General features: G+C 43.8%; 1 protein-coding gene and 1 pseudogene across 1 annotated transcript; both read right to left on the reverse strand.

Moving 5' to 3' along the window:
* Positions 1 to 1,191: 1,191 nt before the first annotated feature.
* Positions 1,192 to 6,628, reverse strand: NDUFS5 (NADH:ubiquinone oxidoreductase subunit S5). Its single transcript, XM_043877845.1, has 3 exons — positions 6,463 to 6,628; positions 4,327 to 4,544; positions 1,192 to 1,415 (listed from the first exon to the last, which is right to left on the reverse strand). Exons 2-3 carry the CDS (start codon positions 4,540 to 4,542, stop codon positions 1,311 to 1,313), a joined length of 321 nt encoding a protein of 106 aa, XP_043733780.1. The 5' UTR covers positions 4,543 to 4,544; positions 6,463 to 6,628; the 3' UTR covers positions 1,192 to 1,310.
* Positions 6,629 to 6,766: 138 nt separating this feature from the next.
* On the reverse strand, positions 6,767 to 14,353 carry LOC122676823 (annotated as a pseudogene).
* Between the last annotated feature and the right edge of the window lie 693 nt (positions 14,354 to 15,046).

The raw sequence follows: 15,046 nt of genomic DNA on the forward strand, positions 1-15,046 counted from the left end.
GGGAGAAAATATTTGCAAATTACATATCTGAATCAACATCCCAAATATATAGAAAACTCCTAAAACTCTGTAACAAAAAAAACCTCAATTAAAAATGAACAAAAGACTTGAATAGACATATATCCATATAATAGTCAAGATATACAAATGGCCAGTAAGCACATGAAAAGATGCAACGTCACTAATAATTATGGAAATGCAAATGAAAAGTACAATGAGATACCTCACTTCTATTTGGTAGCTATCAAAAAACTCCAGAAAACAACAAATGTTGGTGAAGATGTGGAGAAATTAGAACCCTTCTGCACTATTGGTGGGAGTGTAATTGAAAGCAGCGTCTCAAGGAGGTATCTGTATAACCATATTGATAGCAGCATTATTCACAACAGCTAAAACATGGAAGCAACCCAAGAGTCTATTGACAGATGAATGGATAAACAAGATGTGGTACATGCATACAATGGAAAACTATTCAGCCTCAAAAAAGAAATTCTGATATATGCTATGTATATTAAGTGACATAATTCTGACACAAAAAGACAAATACTGTATGATTCCACTTATAATGAGGTTACTAAGAGTAGTCAACATCATAGACCTACAAAGTAGAACAGTGCTTGCCAGGGGGATGAGGGAAGAGGGGGTTATTGTTTCATGGATATAGTTTCAGTTTTCCAAGATGAAAAGACTTCTGGAGATGGACAGTTGTACAACAATGTGAATGTACTTACTACTACTGAACTGTACACTGAAAAATGGTTAAAATGAGGAATTTCTTGGTTTCCTGGTCCAGTGGTTAGGACTCTGCTTTCGCAGCTGAGGATGCAGGTTTGATCCCTAGTTTGGGGAACTAAGATCCTGCAAGCCCCAAGGTCAAAAATTAAAAAAAGATTGAGATGGTATATTTTATGTTATATGCATTTTAAGACAAAAAATAGTTCAAGAAATGCTCAGGATATCTGAGGTTTTCATTATATTCTCAACATTTAATTTTCTAGGGATCATACCTTCCCTTCTACATCTGAATTTTTTCTTTTAAAAACATGTGTCTAAGCATTTCCATCAGAAGTACTCATATACCACTGATATTCCCTTGATGCTAATTTTTAAGGTAAAGGCATTTTACCAAACTTAAAAAATAGGTTGCAACCTCATTATTGAAAAGTATGATCCAAAAGAAAATAGAACAAATAGGATGGAGCAATCCTTTATTTTTAGACACTCTCACACGGGGGTTTTTAGTATGTAGAGTTTCCAGCGGAGAAGAGAGAACGTGAGAATCAGTCTCCAGCCACTGGCAGCTACTCCACTCAGGGCCGAAGATCCTCCTGGCCCGAGTGGTGAGATGGAGGTGTGTACTTCCCTTCCTTGATTAGCTTATCCCGCTGTCTCTTGATGGCATTCAGACGTTTCATCTGTCAAAGGAGGAAAATATTTAAACTTGGGGGAGGTATGCACCAGAAAGTGAACACTGGAGAAGCTGAATACAAAACTGGTTTCATTTTTAAACTATGGAAGCTTTTCATCCTGGAGGGCCTCTGAGATAAATCCCACCTTTAAAGAATCAATTTCCCAAGCTTTTAACAAATCAATTTCTGCTGTATATATATATATATATATATATATATATATATATATATATATAGTAATACCTCCTTGAAAACTGGTAACTAATATGTTCCTATTTTTTTTAATATGTTCCTATTATATATAGGAATATAAGCATTTACAAAAATAATAGAGAGATACAGCAGCTTTAAGAGGTATACTTGTGCATACTAAAATCTTTAAAAATATGAAAAGCTGACATCACCTCACAGCATATGCTGGTGACTGTTCACTAGATATGAACGAAGTAGAAACAGGTAAATGAGGTCTCTGGACCACACAGAAAGACACAGTATGTGCTCAGCCAGTAGTCACTCAGATAGGCAGGGCCTTGAGTTCTGCCTTTTCCCCTCAGTAGGACGTTCCCTACGGATGAAAATCAAGCTATCCAAGATGTGTGAGAGCCATAATTAACGGATTCTGTGACATGGAAAATAGACTTACTAATCCTTAATGCACTATTCCTTGGCTCAAAATCCAGTGGCTTTCATCTTACTGAAGGAAAAGCTGAATCCTTCCCTAGAAGGACTTATAAGACCCTTCTCTCTGACTTTATGTCTTTATACCTTCCTCCAGCTTTCTCTGCTCCAGCTAGAGACCTTCCATTTGCTGCTTCCTCTTCCCTCAAGTGCATGTGGTTCACAACTTTCAAGTCTCTGCTCAAATGTTTTCTATCATTGGGCTCTTTTAGGAGCACTCCACTGAAGCACAGAGCAACCGTACCAGTGCTTCCTATCCTTCTGTTTATTTTCCCCACTGCACTTAGCAATACCTGACACACTATTTCTTACCTTGTTTGTAGACTTTCTGTATCCCACCCCCAACTCTTACCCCACGAATGAGTTCCATTAGGGCAGGGACTTTTTGCTGTTTTGCTTACTGCTATATTCCCAGTACCTGGAATAGTTCCTGACACAATAGGTGATCCAAAAAATACTTTTTGAGTGAATGACTAGGTTTTCACAAAGGCGTGAAGAGGTAGCATAGTCAATTAAACATCCCATTAACTTTAAAGAATGAGGATGTAACTTCAGTATAAAGAAACTTTAGGTATTCCCAATACTAAACATTAACCATTTAAAAAACTGTATTCTTCACATTTCTCTAGTAAAGAATTTCCCAACATAAAACTAGTTATGGTTGAGGTATCACACAGCCATACGTCAAATATCTCTCCCAGCTAGAACCAATCGTGACTTGGTGTTCTGAATACAAGCACAGGGTCTAGAATCAGCACTGCCAGGTTCCAATGCTATTTCCACCTCTTACTGGGCTATGTGACCTTAGGTAATGGATTTAATATTTCCTTGCTTCAATGTTTTAATCATACAGTGGGGGAAATAATTCTAAAGCATCTCATAGGAGATTATTGCAAGAAATAAATGTACTATTACATTCTAAGAACTTAGAAAAGTGCTTGATTCTAATTCTTTGATTCACTAACATCTTCACTTAGATGACCTCTAAAATGGTAACATTTCTCTTCAGAAATTCACAGGATGAGGAAGCGACCTTATAGCAACACTGTATTTCCAGATAAGGAAACCAAGATTAGATGGGAAAGACTTTCTTGAAGTCACAAAACTAGTGGTGGTAAAACCAGCATCAAAATCCAGCTCTTCCAACTCCCAATCTCATATTCCTTCCACATCATCACACTGTCTCTTCTTGGTGTAAATTTTCCATAATAAATCAAGTGTTAATCTGAGCAAGGAATAAGTGGGGCCCACAGAAAAGAAGTTATGACATGCTGTGAACTAACAAGCTGGTTGGTGGCCAGCCACCACCCACTCCTTGTCTACTACAGTATCACTCAGTGATCAATATTCTTCTAGAGAACATGACAAAATTATTACCTGACGACCCTTTATTCCTTCCAAATTTGGCTTTACTTCACCCACATGCCAATAGCAGATTATAAAAGACAAGCTATTTTAAAATTGATACAGATAACTTTAGAGATACATTTAACTGAAAATCTAAATTGTATCTCTGAACCCCAAGGAGTTGACAGTAATAAAAATAATTCTATGTTATATGTAGAACACAGATATAGGCAAAATGACAGCCCACAGCTAAAGATTTCTTCTCTAAAGGAGGACAGGACCCTATATGTTATGCAATTCATTCAACTCCTGAGGAAGTAAACACTATGCTACTAACACTTTCTCCCCCGCATTTTTGGTCAGGATCACCTAAAACAATCTCACTAACATCTCCATCTTCCACAGAGTAGAAATCTAGAGGTTGTTTTATCAGGTTCAGTGTAATAGAGCTGCAGGATTTTAATCTCTTCCCCAGTGAGGGTTCAATGAATTTGAAATACATTTGCCCAAACATTTTCAAGGACAAACACTCAAGACTAGTTGCTACTCTTTACAGCCTACGCAAAAATGGAAATCTACATATGCAATTTCTAACCTGATGGCTGCAGCAGGGTACAATGCTAAGGAAAACATTGGGTTTGCCAAAAAGTTTGATGGGAAAAGCCTAATGAACTTTTTGGCCAACCCAATGTGAGAATATGAGGAAGAACACTGAACAAATGAACACAGTTAGCTTCCTTGACATGGTACCTAAGTAGAGAAGGTATTTCAAACAGAAGTTCTGCAGATTCACATGGGGCAAGCCAATGCCCAAAGATCAGTGACAAGTATTTAAAAGTAGCTCTAGAGAACCAAGGAAGTAATTCAATCCCCATCTTCTTCACTTCCTCACCGTTTTCTGTCGAAGCAGACATTCTCTGAAATCCTCAAATTCTATTTTGCACTCCTTCTCTGCTCGGGTGCTACCGATTCCATGTGCACACTCTATCCATTCTTTTTCAAAAGCATGGCATCGAGCTGGAATCCTGTGAGGCTGCTCAGCACCCTGGATTGTCATCCAGTGGTCTAAGTCAACACCCAGCTTTTTCTGCACATCAAAGAAAGGCATGGCTGAAGTGGAAGGGAAGAAAAAAAGGAATGCCATAAAATCACAGTCAAAAGAGAAACTTCTGAGAAAAATGAGGTAATTATGACAAACAACCCTCTAGAAAGATATCCCAATTTCTTCTCCCCAAACTTTTTCATTACACAAGTTCTTCCAGTTTACAGTAGATAAGCAATTTTCGTGCTTTCACAAAACTCAAACTCAAGGAAAAGAGAACTTGAATCAAAAACCAATGCATTAAAAATCCTCTATATTGATAAGGTCATTTGAATCAGAAGTTGAAAAGTGTGTTTTATTGAATTTAAAATATATGTTATTTATTTGGCAGTACAGGCTCTTAGTTGCAGCATGCAGGATCTTTTAGTTGCAGCATGCGAACTCTTTTGGCAAGTGGGCTCTAGTTTCCTAACCAGGAATTGAACCCAGGCCCCTGCATTGGGAGTGTAGAGTCTAAGCCACTGGACCACTAAAGAAGTCCCTGTATTCAATATTCTGACTCAGTAATCCCAATGCTTTGAGATAGATCTGAAGAAATAACTGAAATAAAAAAGCACAAGCATAAAAACATTTCTTTACATTTTTTGATCCATATCAACTTAGGTGACACTTCTAAGGAGCCATCTTGAAGTGGGAATGTCATCCTGTGTTAGCACAGCATCAGCATCGTAGACTTTTCATAGTACCTTGCACACCCCTGTAATGTACTACTCATATGCATATCTCCCTTTTGAACAACCTTGAGGATAGGGACCAGTCAGGTAAGAGCTCAATAATTGTTGGGGGTCGGGGGGGAAGAAATTCAAACAACTTAAATGTGCAACAATAGAGAAAGTCAAAGTGTTTGTCTCTCAGTCATGTCCTCACTCTTTTCGACCCCATGGACTGTAGCCCACCGGGCTCCTCTGTCTATGGAATTCTCCAGGCAAGAATACTGGAGTGGGTTGCCATGACCTTCCAGGGGATCTTCCCAACCCAGGGATCGAACCTGGGTCTCCTGCATTTCAGGCAGATTCTTTACCGTCTGAGCCACCAATGAAGTAAGAGAAATGAATAATTAAATCCAGTACCTATTTGGTAGACAATGGTGGGGAGCGGATAATACACATGAAATATATATTTTAATGTTTAATGAAAAAAAGGGGGGTTTACAATAATGCTTAAAAAAAAACTTCAAAAGAAGACAGAAAAGAAGCACAAAAAAAGGTCAACAGTTAAGTTTATGAGTGGCAGACTTACAGGTGAATGTAATTTTAAAGTTTTCTACCCATTCTTTCAGTCATTTACTGAGTAATATAATGTTCCAGTCACTGGGATGGGGCGGGTGGGGAGCAGCTGCAACCTAAGCACTAGGTTAGGGGACACAGAGGGAATTGGGAATCAACGGACGAGCACAAGAGGTAAGGAGGAAGCACCTATTCTGTCCGGGAAACTGGGAAAACGCCTTAAAGATGGGTGGAGTTTGATACGGATCAAGCGCAGGTCAGTGACAGCATTCCAGCAGGGCACACACTGCAGAGTTACAGCCGCTGTGACGGCTTGTGTCTGGGGTACACTGAGCACCCAGACGCGGCTGGAGCGCAGAGGGAACGTCGAGAAGAATGAAACGAGCTTAAGGGGTTGGCGGGGCCTAAATCCCGCATGGTCACGCAGCAAGCTGTAAAGGAACGCGGACTTCAGGTTAAGAAACAGAAGGCCAAGTATGAGTCTGTCAGAAAGTTAAGTCAACCTGGAAAAAGAGCCTAGAGAGGCGCGGTCTATAGGCTTCAGTGACATAGGCTGTGTGGACCAAGGAGCCTGGGAAAGCAGAAAATATGGCCAGAGAGAAAGGTCACCCACCCAGCAAGCCAAGAGGAAATCTGTTAAAGAGATCTCGGAAGGACGCGCTTTAGGCTATATCGCCCAGAGGACACACACAGCCCCTACCGTCCGGCCGCTGTGTCCTTTTCTCCTCGCTGGCCGCCTCTCCTAGACGATCCTCAGGCGACAAGGAGGCCTGCCGCAAAGGAACCCCGCTGCGCGACTCTTGAAGCGCGACGCCGGGAGCCGACTTGCCTTCCGCCGTCGCCCCGGAACCATAGAGACCAAGCCCATCTGTCTGCGCCTGCGCGGCCGTCAGAGTTGCCTTCCAGCGACTGCAGACTAGCGGACCTTGCCCAGACAACCGCGTGAGAGGCATTCTCGGGGTTTACTGATTTCCTGCTGCTTCCTCCCACAGTGCCTGGGACTCTCACCACAGCTATGATTGGTGAGGGACTTGACCAAGGAAACCCTCTTCATCCCCTTTCAGTGGCGGTTAAGCTCATGGAGTGCGGACACACCCAGAGTGGGTTCCAGTTCTTGCTCCGCCACTTGTGTGTCACCTGGCAAAATTTCTTAACCTCACTATGCTTCTGTTTCATCTAAGATAAAAATAATCTTAAAAGATAATAATACAGTGTATAGGGTTGCTTGGGGGATTAAATGAGTTCTATTAAAGCACTGGGTTTCCCAGGTTGCCCCAGTGGTAAAGAACCCGCCTGCCAATGCAGGAGATGTAAGAGAAGAGGGTTCGATCCCTGGGTCAGGAAGATCCTCTAGAGGAGGTCATGACACTCCAATATTCTTGCCTGGAGAATTCCATGGACAGAGGAGCCTGGCTGGTTACAGCCCATGGAGTCTCAAGAGTCGTACAGGATTTAGCGAGTAAACCACCACCAAAGCACTGAGGCGTTTCTTGGCACGTGGAAAGCACTCTTAACACTATCGCAGTTCTTTGTGTCTCAGTTTTTAAAGTTTGCGGATTCTAGAGAGTCGTCAGAGACCATGCCCCTCTGTTTCTGAACCTCCAGAGGTTCCCCTTGTTTACAGCAGGAGCCCCAAAGTGGTGGTGGGGTTGGGACTGGGGCGGCTGCGCGGGGTGTGGGTACTATATAGTGTATGTGATATATGTTGGGGAAGTGGGGAAAAAATAGTAGAAGATTTCTAATTTTTGTGTTTTTTAATTTCTTGTTTGTGTGTTAATGTTTATAAAGGGCATAATACTACATTAGTTGTACATATAAATAACTTGTAAATAAATATTTATTGGGAGTTTGGGCTGAAAACTTTTTTTTTTTTCTTCTTCACTGGAGACAGAAGGTTTTATTGAAGCTGATGGGGGTAGAGGGGCCCCAGGAGCCCGATGGGGGTGGGACCGAGTCAGTCAGCAGGTGCATAAGGCCCAGGAACATGGGGGTAGGTTTAGGGCACATTCATCTTACTACGATTCAGTGGCTTCTTCCCTGTGGAAGAGAGAGCATCTTGAGGGCGGAGCAATTTGAAGAGCAGTGAGGGAGAGGTTAGGGTCTGCTGAGCCCTCCTGAGAGAAGGCACCAGGACAGGCAGCAATATCTGTGTGGAAAACTAGGTCAACTGGTGAGTAGGGGGAAATGGTGAGGAGGTACTGGGTTGGCTTCTTGGAGGAGGGATCCGACCTTGACAGGAAAACCTGTTTGGCGTTTGCAAGCAGAATGGGGCAGGGCCCAAAGCCCCTTTCCCTGTGGGTCCCCTTAAGGAGAAAAAGACATCTGGGGAGCCCATAAGCAAGGGGGTGCCAGAATTAGTCCTTAAGGCACAGCTGGGGGCAGACGAGGTGCCAAGACACAAAGGGGCAACCGGTGGGGGGTCAGGGGCAGCCTCCAAGCTGAGTGCCAGGTCACAAGAGGACACAGGACTGCCCATGCTTGATCGGCATGGGGTTGAGCACTGCTGGACAGCCTCGGTAAACACTTCCTTGATGCCATCCTGCTGCAGGGCCGGGCGCCTTTGGGGTGTCAGGTCCTTCTTGGTGCCCACCAAGAGGATGGGCACCTCAGGGCAACGGTGGCACACCTCTGAATGCCACTTGTGCTGCACGTTCTCATAGGAAGGCGGATGACAATGGAGAAGCAGATGACAGACATGTTGGTCTGAGGGTAGGAGAGTGTGCGGAGGTGATCATATGCCTCCTGGCCTGCTCTGTCCTACAGGTTCAGGTTCACTGGGCAGCCGTCAACTGCACTCTGGGCACTATAGTTGTTGAACTATAGGGGATGTACTCCTTGGGGAAGGCATTGCTTGTGTAGCATGTTTTGACCACAGCCCCTTCACTCACCACCACACACTTGATGCTCTGCCTGGTGGGTGCAGGTGCTGCGGTGGAGGCTATGCCTCTTTCCCTTTCTGAGCCCTCCTGTATCAGTCACCTGACGGCAGTGACCCCCAAGGCAGGGAAGATGGGGGGGCAGCAGTAGCTCTGGACTGCAGATTTCTTTTCCTTTTAAGCGATGAGCTCTCAAAACTGTTTAGAGAAGTCTGGTGTTCCAACCTTCCCAGCCTCATTGTCCAAAACCCTGCCTAATGCCCTGACCGAGAGCTTGCTCTTCCGTGTATTCCAGGAAAATCCTGCGATCCAATCTCTCGCTCTTTTTTTTTTTTCTTCTTTCCCTTGGAAGGATACAGATTCCTCGCTCCCCACTTCCATTTCTGCATGCCAAATTCCTGCTCTGCTTCAGGACTTTTGCATAGGTTTTTCTCCAAAACGCATTAACTATCACCAAGCTCTAGTTTCATCCACTCTGAGGAGAATGCCTGAGGACCCACGGTGTACTGGTTTTGTTCCAGCATTCCAATTCTTTCCTTCCCCCCTCATCAGATATGTACCTGGAATTGGTAACTCATGGCCCTTGCCTACAAAATACTAGAGGTAGCAAGGTAGTGATCACCACCACCCCTTTCATGTCTCCCATTTAATGTTGGTGATAGCATCTTTCCAGCCATTCAGGTAGTAAACTCTGAAGCTGTATTTTGCCTTTTCCTCCTGCTTCATCCAATATTTAATCACTGGCCGAATGCTTTCAAATATCCCTTCAATAGATTTTCCATTTATTTCTTCCTTTCTGCCTCCTGGCTCCTCACTTCAGTCTGTTTTGCACTGACTAATCTTTCTAAAATATTAATTTCCAAAAAAAAATAAATAAAATAAAATATTAATTTCATTGAATCACTCCTCAGATACCAGGTGGGGTCAGTCAGTTCAGTTCAGTCACTCAGTCATGTCCGACTCTTTGTGATCCCATGAATCGCAGCACGCCAGGCCTCCCTGTCCATCACAGACTCCCGGAGTTTACTCAGACTCACATCCATCGAGTTGGTGATGCCATCCAGCCATCTCATCCTCTGTCATCCCCTTCTCCTCCCGCCCCCAATCCCTCCCAGCATCAGGGTCTTTTCAAATGAGTCAGTTCTTTGCATCTGGTGGCCAGAGTACTGGAGTTTCAGCTCTAGCATCAGTCCTTCCAATGAACACCCAGGACTGATCTCCTTTAGGATGGACTGGTTGGATCTCCTTGCAGTCCAAGGGACTCTCAGGAGTCTTCTCCAACACCACAGTTCAAAAGCATCAATTTTTCGGCACTCAGCTTTCCTCACAGTCCAACTCTCACATCCATACATGACCACTGGAAAAACCATAGCCTTGACTAGATGGACCTTTGTTGGCAAAGTAATGTCTCTGCTTTTTAATATGCTGTCTAGGTTGGTCATAACTTTCCTTCCAAGGAGTAAGCATCTTTTAATTTCATGGCTGCAGTCACCATCTGCAGTGATTTTGGAGCACCCCAAAAATAAAGTCTGACACTGTTTCCACTATTTCCCCATCTATTTCCCATGAAGTGATGGGACCAGATGCCATGATCTTAGTTTTCTGAATGTTGAGCTTTAAGCCAACTTTTTCACTCTCTTTCACTTTCATCAAGAGGCTTTTTAGTTCCTCTTCACTTTCTGCCATAAGGGTGTTGTTATCTGCATATCTGAGGTTATTGATATTTTTCCCCACAATCTTGATTCCAGCCTGTGCTTCTTCCAGCCCAGCATTTCTCATGATGTACTCTGCATATAATAAAATTGCCAACATCCGCTGGATCATCGAAAAAGCAAGAGAGTTCCAGAAAAACATCTATTTCTGCTTTATTGACTATGCCAAAGCCTTCGACTGTGTGGATCACAATAAACCAGGTGGGGTAGATTAGTACAAGGATGGGCAATTCAAAAGCCTCTAAGGCCAGAGCCAGCTCACTGTAAGGAAATGAAAACAAAAGCATTACAATAAATGGAAACTGATCATTGGCCTCAGTTTGGGGGAGAGGAATGGTGGGGAATGTGCAAACTGAAGAGCATATGTCCCGTCTAAAGGGGGCAGCAGCTCCTCAACTCCACTCTGTTGCTGTCAAGAATCAGGGCTCCAAATTGTCAATTCTTCACATTTTTCACAAGAACCCAGGAATTTTTTGTTATTGCTTAAATGTGAAACATTCCATTTTAAAAAGTGGGGCAACTAATTTTTTTTTAAAGTGCTGACCAAACAAAACCCATCATGGAAATGGCCTTTGAGCTGCCAGATTTCAAACCTTGGATGGAGGGAAAATCAGAGATTGGGAAAGCAATTTACTTTGAACTGTGACGGTTTTTTACATCCAGCCTTACTCTCTTCTTACCCTCTCTTCTTTTGTTGTTGCAAGCTTTTCTAAGACTCAAATCTGGTCATTAAGAAAACACTTCCTGTGCTCTTATCTCAACCATGACCCTTGTTGAGTTCTTGGGACGAAGGCACAGAATGCTGTGGCAAGTGGTTAAAACGAAGATGAATAAAAGGAGAACGAAAAGGAAGGGGCTCACTCGTATTGCTTGGCTCTGTGTAAGGTTATTCAAGAAAAGGTCCAGATTTTGGGGTTTGGCATTCAAGACCATGATCTGATTTCTTTCCATTTCTGACTCCTCAGACCCCATTGTTCACCAACCGATATTCAATATCCTGGTGTTCTCAAACATCCAGAACTGTTCTAATGCTTCCAAATTTTGTAGGATCGTTACAGACGTCCCACTGTCCCCCCTGGCAAATACCTAATCCGTTCTCATCATTTATCGCATGAAGCTTTCTGTGGAATCTTCCTGAACTCCTGAGCACTTACTAGGGCTTTGTTGAGGTCCCACCAGCCGAGTTATACGTATACTGTTTCCTATTAAAGATGTTAACTGTTGATACGCCAAGCCTCTCCACTGGACAGTGCATTCGGCCCGGTTGTTGGTGCGGCTGTGCGAGGATGTCCATAACAGGGCTCTCCCGAAGATGGGAAAACTACAATTCCCAGAAAGCCTACGCCAGAATTGCGCCTGCGCCGTTGCTGTGCCGACCACGGGCGTCAGCTTGGATGCCTGGGCTTTTTAAAGTGACTTAACGCTGACGTGGGGGGGGGGGGGGGGGAGGAGCGCGTTACCACCTCTGGTATTCCCCTCGTTTATCTTTTTTTCCCCCTTTCTGCAAGCCTCTGCTTCTTGGAATTGTAGTTTTACAACGAAACCAAAGGATATTATGCACAGAGAAAGAAGCCTGAGCTGTCGCCTTGTTCATTCTTTATTGGGGAACCCTGAAGCTCAGAGACCGGTGGAACAGGCCTATGCATTCTGCGCTTCCCCAACAGAGCCTTGCTCCCATCTTCAAAGAACAAGAGGAGGGCTCAGTGTTAATCGAAGCCCCATCCCCCCCCCCCCCACCCCAATCCCTTCCTGTTAACCGTTCCCCTGAAAACTAGCCTCGCTGCTGCTGTGGACACTCATAGATTTAATGACCCCTGGATCTATTTCACTGGACTTCTGTCCTTGATCCTTGATCTGTAGGATTTCCTGTTTACACACCTCAGTCATAACCTGATAAAAGCATTTAATGCTACCTTTCTACAGATAGGCCATCTATAATTTAGCACATTGGGAACTTTAGGCCTTATCTGATACCATTGTCCAACAGATTTGAATAAACAGGGTAGCCTGAAGATCCTAGCACAAGTGGGAAAGACAAAGAGTTTGAAAACTCTCCCCCCAACCCTCACCCCCAAGCCCCGGAGCTATAGGATAGACTCAACAAAAGCAATAAGCAAAGCAATCCGAAAGTGAAAGTAACGGATCCCAAGGCCTGAAATAAAATGGCAGAGTGACTCTTAAAGAGTAAAAGATGTGCCATTTGGGGGGAGATACAGGTGGAGAAGGAAATAGCAACCCACTACAGTACTCTTGCCTGGAAAATCCCATGGAGAGAGGAGTGTGGGAGGCTACAGTCCATGGGGTCGCAAAGACAGGACTGAACAACTTCACTTTCACTTTCATAGTATCAGGTCAAAGATGCAACAGAACCAGGAACCACTGACCTGGGGAGGAAAGCTGGGGGGCGGGAGGGGGGGTGGAGGGGGGCGGCCAGGCTTGTGGGAGAGGTAATTGGATGTTGGTCAACATTCCATCCCTAGAATTAAAGTCCCCTTGCTGTGTTACATGGAGCTTTTTCTTGACTTTAATTAGGCTTCCCAAGTGGTATGATTACATGAAACCACACTAAGGGACTTCCCTGACAGTCCAGTGGTTATGACTTGGCCTTCCACCGCAGGGTAACCAGTTCCACTCCTGGTCAGAGAACTAAGATCCCTGAGTGCTGCTAAAACACAGTAAGGCCAATGGGGCTGTCTACCACACCAGACATATTTCTCCTCATGAATTAACACACTAGAGTCTGGTTTTATAGACCAATATAGTTTTACCAGTGAGTCAGCCTTCCTGAGTACAGATCAGGGTAATTGAAACACCTGGAGGGAAGCTGTCAAGCATGGCCTTCCACAGGAAACACTCTGCTTTCTGTGGAGGTCCACAGAATACATCAAAGCAAGTTTCATCACCTTCCTGCCCAGAGACTGTGAGCCTCTCTAGGGTAAGGACTGCATCTCTTACCTTTGCTGCAGAGAGACAACCTGCAGAAAGTTTAAAGTAACTTATCTGAGAGTTAAGGAAGAGTTTCAGGTAGTGTACTGACTACTGGCAAAGGGGAGGAGTAGCCACATAATCCATTAGTCACTCATTTAAGAGCCAATAGACAGATAATAGTTCAAGGTGGTGCTACTAACAGCTCAGTATAGTGGAAGAGTCATGTAGACTCATAAATGCATTACACAACTACTTCCTCAGGTTTCTTTTGCCACCCAATTCAGACATCTGGTTCTATCATTCCCATTTGATTTCCTTCCAACTTTTAAATCTTGGATTAAACTGTTTACTAGTTTTTATTGTCTCACAACAATGTCAGCAGCATTAAGAGCAAGGACTTGGGTCTATCCAGCTCTGTGATATATTACTAGTGCCTAGAACACAGTAGGTACTCAACAAGCATTCATCAAATGGCTACATTAACACCACCTTCAAGAAGGGCGCAGAAAGACAACTGCCACTTGAGGCAGCCATTTGTCAACTCAGAAGGGATTTAATTCCAGGCAGAACAGTAGGGGCACCATGGACAGTCTGAGAGGAAAATTTAATAATCCATGCAAGAGCTAACCAGAACCTTTAAGAATAACAGGTGGATTTAAGAGAATCTGTGAAAAACAAAATACAGGACAAAACCATTCAACAGCAGCAGCTATGGTATTGGGCTGGATTAAATAAGAGACACAGATAAGCCAAGCCAAAAGAAAAAAGATCTTTAAAAATGTGCCTGTCGGAAAGTGCACCATGCCCTTCTTAGCCAGGCAAAGCCACAGCCCCATCTCATCATCCTCCCCCATCAGTGTTCAGGCCTTTGTTATCTCTAACGACAACAAAAAGAGGCCTGTGACTGGTCTGTCTCTAGTTTGGTATTTGCCCTTCTGTTTGGTACTCACTTCAGTTAGTTTCCCTCAAACTCTTCAGATTCCTACAGAGGAAAGGTCAAGCTCCCGATAGTCAAAGCCCATGATTATCTAGCCCCTACTACCTACCTCCGAGCTCTCGTCCCAAGATCTACCATGCGTTTTCTCCTCTGGTTGAAACAAGAATGTTGTGCCTGAACACCAGCACGATTCCCCATCACCCAGCCTTTGCTTACTTCAAGTCCTAATGACTACCTTTATCTGAGCCCTACTCACCCTTTGAAACCTCATTCCAACACTACCACCCTGAATGAAGCCTTTCCTGACCATACTGCTACTTAGAAGCACCTGCCATCTCTTCTTCCAGTCCACTACCGGAACCATTGACATGACACAGCAGCTTTTACTTGGCCCGCCTACATTCTTTGCAGGACTGAGCTCCTCTTCAGGAATCAAGACCCATCCAAGTATTTATTTATGTGATATAAGACAGAGTAGGGCTATTTAACATAACTTCCTAGGCTTTTAAAACTCACAGGGTATTCCCTGGTGGTCCAGGGATTGAGACTTCGTGCTTCCACTGCCACAGGCCTGGGTTCAATCCCTAGTCAGGGAACTAACATCTGCAAGCCACTGGGTGTGTCGTTCCCCCCACCCCCCCCAATCATGTATCTCTCTTCCACAAATAAAGAACTCAGAAGATACCAGTAATGCTTGCTGAACGACTGAAAAACATTCAAAACCAATATAAACACGTCTTTCCCTACTTTTGTCCTATTAACCTAAAGGCATACTGGGTACTATGCCTGAGAAAACGTGGATCAGGCTACTGCCAAGACCAGCTAAACAAT

This window comes from Cervus elaphus, chromosome 20, assembly GCF_910594005.1.
Source record: "Cervus elaphus chromosome 20, mCerEla1.1, whole genome shotgun sequence".
Taxonomy (NCBI): domain Eukaryota; kingdom Metazoa; phylum Chordata; class Mammalia; order Artiodactyla; family Cervidae; genus Cervus; species Cervus elaphus.

What these genes read in the sequence shown, in the direction of transcription:
- NDUFS5 (XM_043877845.1), bottom strand. Translation starts at nt 4,542, where the DNA reads ATGCCTTTCTTTGATGTGCAGAAAAAGCTGGGTGTTGACTTAGACCAC. An exon ending in GTCTGCTTCGACAGAAAACG is followed by an intron (nt 1,416 to 4,326) that starts GTGAGGAAGTGA and finishes CTCCTTTGACAG; the next exon opens with ATGAAACGTCTGAATGCCAT.